General features: G+C 31.9%; 1 protein-coding gene across 1 annotated transcript; it reads right to left on the bottom strand.

The window, feature by feature from the left end:
- Positions 1 to 4064: 4064 nt before the first annotated feature.
- LOC111005821 (GDSL esterase/lipase At5g03610) lies at positions 4065 to 6052 on the bottom strand. The gene is made up of 4 exons (XM_022277456.2): positions 5920 to 6052; positions 5651 to 5848; positions 5273 to 5556; positions 4065 to 4771 (listed from the first exon to the last, which is right to left on the bottom strand). Exons 1-4 carry the CDS (start codon positions 5972 to 5974, stop codon positions 4265 to 4267), a joined length of 1044 nt encoding a protein of 347 aa, XP_022133148.1. The 5' UTR covers positions 5975 to 6052; the 3' UTR covers positions 4065 to 4264.
- Between the last annotated feature and the right edge of the window lie 1727 nt (positions 6053 to 7779).

Below are 7779 nucleotides of genomic sequence, written 5' to 3'. Positions count from 1 at the left end.
TAATAATTATTATATATATGTATTCACTAATATATATATATATATATATATTAAAAAAAAAAAGGATGTCGGGTTGGGTCGGGTCAACCTGAAATTTTCAACGGTCAACCCGAGACCCGACCGAACCCGGTCGGGTTGGGATTTTTCCAACCCATTAATTAGATTGAACCATGAATAAAATTATGTCACATGATTCCATTTTCCGTGCGAGGAGTCATAGTTATTTGGGCATATATTGGTGAATGTGTAGGCAAGGGGAGGGAATTGCATGCCATATACACCCAAGCATTAAAAAGACCACCTTTATATTTTATGTTAGAGATAATATGTAGAGAAAACTTAAGGAAATACAAAATTAAAAATCTGAATCCAACGTAGTGTTGTTTCCTTAAGAGAATTTTGTTCCTTCTGCGGTGCTCAAGGTTTCATGAACAATTGTCTCTCAAAACGAATATACCAACTGTGAATGCATCACTTCATACACATGATTCAACGAACTTACAGTATTTAAGTATTCGTACAGAGGAAAAGATAAAATTTTGAGGGATCAGTTTTCTGTTTTCCAAAACGTGACCATTCAAATAGTCATTTTTTTTCATATAAAGTTACGTCTTTTGATAAAAGGACATAAACTTTACAAAATATACACCACTCCATGAAAGTTGTGATTCTTCATTTTTAAACAAAAATAATTTTATTCAAAAAAATCCAACAATCCCCATGAATAAAATTTATTTTTAAAAACATGTACGATTACTCATGAAGAATAACTACATCACGATAAGTAGTCTAAAACTTTGAACTTTCCTGAGTAAAACTATGGAGTTTACATAGCCAATCAGTAGTTAAAGAACTTTGAACTGTCAATTTTTCAAGAGTAAATCAAATCCATAATAATAACATAGATATTCTTCGAAATACTAATGGTTCTCATGTTTGTATTCATTTTGGCCCTGAATACCGCCTGGTTTCATGAGTGTTTGTAGAGAATTCAGCCTTAAAAATTCTCCTAGAAGCGGCCCCTTCACACCCACATAGGTGACTTCTTTAAAGATTATCCTTGTAATACCCCACTCTTATAAAAGAGCTAAAGAGTCATTAAAAGAATATCTTAACGTCATCCATTTCCAGGTTAGCACTAATTTTTATATAGGAACGGTTAGAAATTTATAATTCCTTTTCTTAGTGCTCCTCTGAGTTGTATACATAAATTTGTTTTCCCTTTTGAACCTAGATCTTGGGATCTCCAGTCAGCTAGGTTGGGTTACCATTATTTCAACCCTTATATTATAGGCTTCAAACCCGTTCCTATTGAAGACAATTTCACTTGCTCTCTTGCTAAAACTTTCGTTAGTGGATCCGCAATATTATCTTTTGATTTCACAAAATCAATTGATATAATTCTATCAGAGAGTAATTGTCTCATAGTTTTATGTCGAGACTAACCATTATACATTAATTGTTGCACTTAAATTCATATTACATTGAATATGATCCACCTTTGGATTTTGAATCATTAATATCAAAGATCCAATCTTCATCACTTATCCTCCCAGTACGAGTGCAACCTGTTATTTCGGATATTTAAATATCTATATTATCGCCACTTCCCAATAATCTTTTCTAAGACTATTTGCAAATCTTTTAAATTTGCTCGCTACATATGCTAATTAAGTTCAACAGTGAGCAATTTGTAAAATCCATTAGACTACCAACTATGCACAATGCTTCAATTGTGAAATACTGCAGCCAATATCTTTGAGATAAATTGAGGTTTATATCAATAACAATCTCTTAGACTTAATTAAGATAATTTTTTCGCTTTTGCAATGCACCCCACAATTTCAAATTTTTATATGAAGTTACCTTTCCACAACTTCATATCATAATTATATGCATACTTTAAAATACACCATTCATAACAACAATGCACTAATTGCAAAAGCAATTTGGATATTTAACCACATATCCAGTTCAAATACTTAACCATGCCGCTAAATTTAATTACACGACAAATAATTACACCAACGCTCGTTCACAAGAATGAAACCACAAAGTATATATATATTTACATATTATCAACACAAAATATGGAATAACCCACTAAATCACAATATTTACAAATCTCAATTTTAAGACACTAGATTCAAGATACAAATTTGAGTGGCTTTTAGACAAAAACACACTTGTGTTATGTGATTCATACTCAATAGAGTATTAAACATAACCAACACACAAGAACAGATGCATAAAATTGATCAATTGAATGAAATTATTGCATACAAATGTTGGTTAAGAAGCACATATCAATCAAAACCTTGCAATAAGCTCATGCCACATGACAAATCAATGAATGCATTTCAGAGCATGAGTATAAAATTACAAAATATCACCAAAATGTGATTAACAAAATTGAGATCACAACCCAGAGAACAAAATTGTGACAACTTAAATAAAAAAATTCATTTGTTTCAAACCACAAACAAACAATAATGCATAACGGTAGCCAAGATTGGAAACAAAATAAAATATAAAACCAAAATTGTCTTAAGATTGTTGGAGATAATGTATAGAGAAAACTTAAGGAAACACAAAATTAAAAATTCGAACCCAACGTAGCGTTGTTTCCTTAAGATAATTTTGTTCCCTCTACGGTGCTCAAGGTTTCATGAACAATTGTCTCCAAGAATAGGATGAATATACCAACCTGTGAATGCAGCACTTCACACACAAAACTCAACGAACTCACAGTATTTAAGTATTCGTAGAGAGGAAAAAGAAAGAATTTTGAGGGATCAGTTTTTTGTTTTGCAAAACGTGACCATTCAAATAGTCATATTTTCATATAAAGTTACGTCTTTTGATAAAATGACATAAACTTTACAAAAGATGCACCAGTTTATGAAAAGTTGTGATTCTTCATTTTTAACAAAAATAATTTTATTCAAAAAGTTCCACCATTTTATTACTCAAGGATCGATGAATTTTTAATATTATAAAAGAATATGACTAATTTTTAAATATAATTATTTGTAAACTATTTTAGAAAATAATGCACTTTTAAATTTTGGCAGAATGATCCCTCTTAAAAAGACGACTTTGTACACGAAGGCTTGAGAGACGACCTCCTTAGGTGGCACGACAATCAAGCAAAAATAAACTATTCTCTATAATTCTCCTTATACTATCCTAGATTCTAAGTTAGATTTGGTCCTTTAAATTTGAGTTAGGTGTCTATTTACTTTCTAAAGTTTAGAAAAAAGAATTTTTAAAAAGAAGGGACGTTCCCAGTATGGGACATTTGCAAGGTGTAGCTGAACTGAAGATGGGCGACAATAGCGATGGTAGGGAGCATTCCACGGGTCCGACGCTGTTATCGCTATTTTTCTTTCACTCCAAAACTATGAATGTGTTTCAAGTCTGGTGTGATGTTGTCCACCAGTGATCTAATGAAGGGTTTGAAACCCTACAACCATATATAACAAAACACACGTATTTATCAAATATAAATTAGTATTTATCAATTATATAGAATCAGTACATAAAAAAGCACTCACATATTGAAAACGTGAGTTGTGATGATTTGCCAATTACTTATTGCTTTACCTATTACTGCTGTCTATCACCTTCCTTTTTCTTATGTACTGAAGGTTCTTGTTTGCTTGTTTGTTGTAATATGTGAGTTGTACACCAGCTGTGATTTAGAACTATTCTTGCAATCATCTCTCTTAATTCTTTCCTTTATGAATTTCGGTAATTTGGCTAATGTAAAATCAATTTATTAGCTTTCTTCCTTTATTTTCTTATGTATCCCCACCAACTCTCTGTATTTAGCCTAACCATGTGAGGCTGTGTAAAAATATCATCTTGAATTATATTGAGGAATTTTCCATCTGTTTTGGTTCTTCAACTCCTTTCATTTTAAACCATATGCCACTCCTTTTCAATGTTCTCCCTACCCCGCACATATTTTATCGTTTCAAGAATTGCATTGCCACCCAACATCCTAATTAAGCTCATACTCATTTAATAATTTTAATTTGAAAACTAGTACAATAATCCAGTACACAAAGAGTTCAATTGCTCCCTTTACAAAGAAGCTTTTTATTCATAGAGCAACTACACTACACGCTGATATAAAAGCAAGTAGAGAAAATGAGACATTATTGACCACTTAAATTACGTTAAACCATCTATGCATGCAAAATATAGATAGAAAATAAGAGGATGGGATGAAGTGCAGTGTCTTCTTCAAAGCCATAAATTAGGTGATTTGGTGAGATTTGTTGAGAGTGTCAGTCAAGTAGCTAAACGCAGCAAGCCATCCCTGATGTGTAATGTGAGCAAAGTCCCAATAGAAGGCTGACTTGGGATCTTCGCATAGTTTATACCTCATGACCCCTTGTTCAGTTACAAGCTTGTTACATGGCTCCAATGGTGTTGAAAACGTTATATTACCTTTAGGGTATCCCTTGTTTTGGATTATGGAGGAGAAGGCAGCATGAAGATCGAGAATGGAGAACGAAGGATCATCAGTATTTGTTTCGTTGTTCAATTTGGTGACAGCTTCTTGTAACAAAGAGTTGTGGTAATCGACCACTAAATTCAGAATTGTAACGCATCGCTCGTATTCTAGAAACATGGTCGTCATGGGGACACATTCCAAGGGTCCTAACGTTGTAACCACTACTTTCTTCACTCCCAAACTATGGATGCGTTTCAAGTCGTCTCTGATTGTGTTCACCATTGACCTAATGAAGGGCTTCAAACCCTACAACATTCATAACCACACATAAATATCAAATTAGTAAGGATTATTGGTCTAAACAACCATTTTGGTAATCTTGGTAACTATTTCATGTTTCTTATTCTCTGGAATAAGTTCTGATTTTTTTAAAAAAGTAAATATTAAATTTTATGGAAAAATAACTTGTGTCGAATAAATAAATGTATATATATAATAAATCCAACACAAGAACAAGCACTATGAAAACCCAGCCCCATATTTAAATAGCCTTGGCAATGCCTGCATCTTGTGCCACAATTCTATATATAAAAAGAAAAAGAATCCAATGAAAACATAGGATATTACTGGCTAGCTTTGTTAAAAGTGGTGAGATTTTACTCGCCCCTTTTTAAAAGTATAAGAATAGAAAAATAGAAGTTTTCATTAGTTGTACATGCAAATGGAAAAAGGTGAGTTCTAAATTAAAAAAAATGTTTTTCCAATGTGTTTTCTATTCAGTTCATTAAAGTTAAAAGAAAAACTTACCATTACTAATCTCGTCCAATCGAAGATATGATTTACAAAGTAAGTCATATAGTCATTACCGGACACAGAGACAAGGGCTATAGAGGAGTCAATGTATTGTGGAGTAAGTGTAGAGTTATCAATAAATCCTTGGAAGAAGTCGATTTGGTCGGTTAACTTTGGTACAGGAAATATGGTCGTAAACACACCAGATCCACCAAAAGCAAAGTTGACACCATCTATATGCATTACTACATCATGCAATTGCACATATGGGATGGGAAATTTGAGGCCTAGAAAACTCGCTGCATAATCAAATATGTACTATACATTAATTAGCTAATAAAAATATATGTAACAATTAAAATAGTGAAATTGTTAGAAATCATTTAGATTTACCAAAGTAATCTGTGAGAACATAACCATCTGAGTATCGTCCAGCAGGTTTGCCAGGCCACGTAATTCCATTTGGATACTTGCTTACAAGATCACCGTCTATCACGTTGCCAGTGTCAACGTAGGAATCCCCAAACACAAATAACTTATTGATTGCCTCAAAAGACCGACGAAGAGAATAATGATGGGCTAATCCTTGTCCTAAGAGAAACAAACACATGTAAATGTAAAATAGCCTTCTAAACCAAACAAAAATCATATGGTACACACACCTGCCACAAGGGAGATGATGAACAAGAGTGGGAGGAACAACTTTACTGATTCCATTTGTGTTAGAGAAGTCAATTCTTGCTTGTGCTCTCAACAGCCACCATGTCGTACTATATATTATATAGTAGTGTTAAAGATTTTGAAGCCTACTCCATACTTGGGTAAAGCACATGTGAAATATGTAGAGCATACATTGATGAGTTGTTCACCACATACGGCAAAATATTAGTACGATGACAGCTTCTACGTTCCAAGGAAAAAAATGAAAGTAAAAACAAAGGAAAAATGACAACTTTACTAAAATGATATACATCGGTACTATATCTATAATATATCTAATATACTTATATATACGTGATATGCATCTGATATATTACCAATATGAATGTCTGATATACTTGCAATCTGTATGTAATATACATTTGATATACTACTGATATGAGTGTTTGTACAATATATATATGATATACATCTAATATACTACTGATATGAGTATCTGATATACTACTAATATGAATATCTGATATACTACGGATATAAGTGAAACTTTTTCTTATATTTGAAAATTATAAAAATATGATATATTTTGGAATACATCAAGCTACCCACCCCAATTTTTCAAAAAATTTGCAATGATAGAGGTTGGTGGGACATCAGTAATAAACAATTAATTAGGTTGGACGTTGGACAATGAATAGTTAATAGTTATGAGTCACATGATTCACATTTTTCCAAGTGAGGAGTCATAGTTATTTGGGCATATATTGGTGAATGTGTAGACATATGGGAGGGAATTGCATGCCATATACGACAAACCTAAAAAAGATCACCTATGTTTTATTACTCAATGATCGGTCATCTAGACTGTTTTTTGGTTTTTTTAAATATAATATACGGAGGTTAGGAGATCGAACTTATAATTTCTTAATTAGAAATATATATCCATTATTAGTAAGCACTGTATCATTTGTATTTTTAATATTATAAAAAAATATATAATATTATTTTCTAGAATCAATAGTATTTTATTACTCTATGATCAATGATTTGTGTTATTTTTTTTTTCGAAATCAATGCTATGTAGCTTATCAAGTAGATTTCTATAATCCAAATTCGTTGTATGTATGGTTCGAACGTGAGACGCAAGGTAGTTGGTGTAAATTTTAAGGGAGAAGAGAAAATACAGATAATAACAAACACGATTTTATTGGATTGAATTGTTTGAAATACAAACCTAATAACCTATTTATATAAATATAATCTCTAACCATAATTCAAATAGGAAACCTAACTATAAACTGTATCCTAATCTTAAACTATATCTTAATCCAAATCTAATTATAATTCAAATAACATTTATCTAATAATATTATCTAACTTTCCCTTTCAAACTCACAATGGCAACGACCCCAAAACTAATGCCTAAACAAAATATAAAAACCCAAAGCCAAAATCAAAACCACACTAAACCAAAACCAAAAAACCCAAACAACCAACTATCAACGACCAATGTTGTCCACTCAAAAAACTACAATCAATAACCAGTGTTGTAGAAAAGCTGTAAAATGTCGTAGACGCACGTTGCAACATCTGACAAGCAACAACCAATGTTGTAGATACTGCAACATGTCGTAGACGCGATAACAATCAACCATCAACAACCAATGTCATGGGAGTGAATTCAAATCAAAACCACCTCACAAATCTATCAATCAAATCCAGTCACAAAATAAAAATATATATATAAAAAAATTAATATAGTAGCATTGTCAAGTCAGTCAACAATTAATTATCACATTATATTTTTGTTACTCAACTAACAGTCAAATGAATTCAGAAACTATATAAAATTATTTTCCAAA

The sequence above is a fragment of the Momordica charantia genome (genome assembly GCF_013281855.1).
Source record: "Momordica charantia cultivar OHB3-1 chromosome 1 unlocalized genomic scaffold, Mcharantia_2.0 BLBB01000001.1, whole genome shotgun sequence".
In the NCBI taxonomy this organism is placed as follows: Eukaryota; Viridiplantae; Streptophyta; class Magnoliopsida; order Cucurbitales; family Cucurbitaceae; genus Momordica; species Momordica charantia.
Note: the sequence above shows the minus strand (reverse complement) of the source record. Positions and strands in the feature narration are given on the sequence as shown.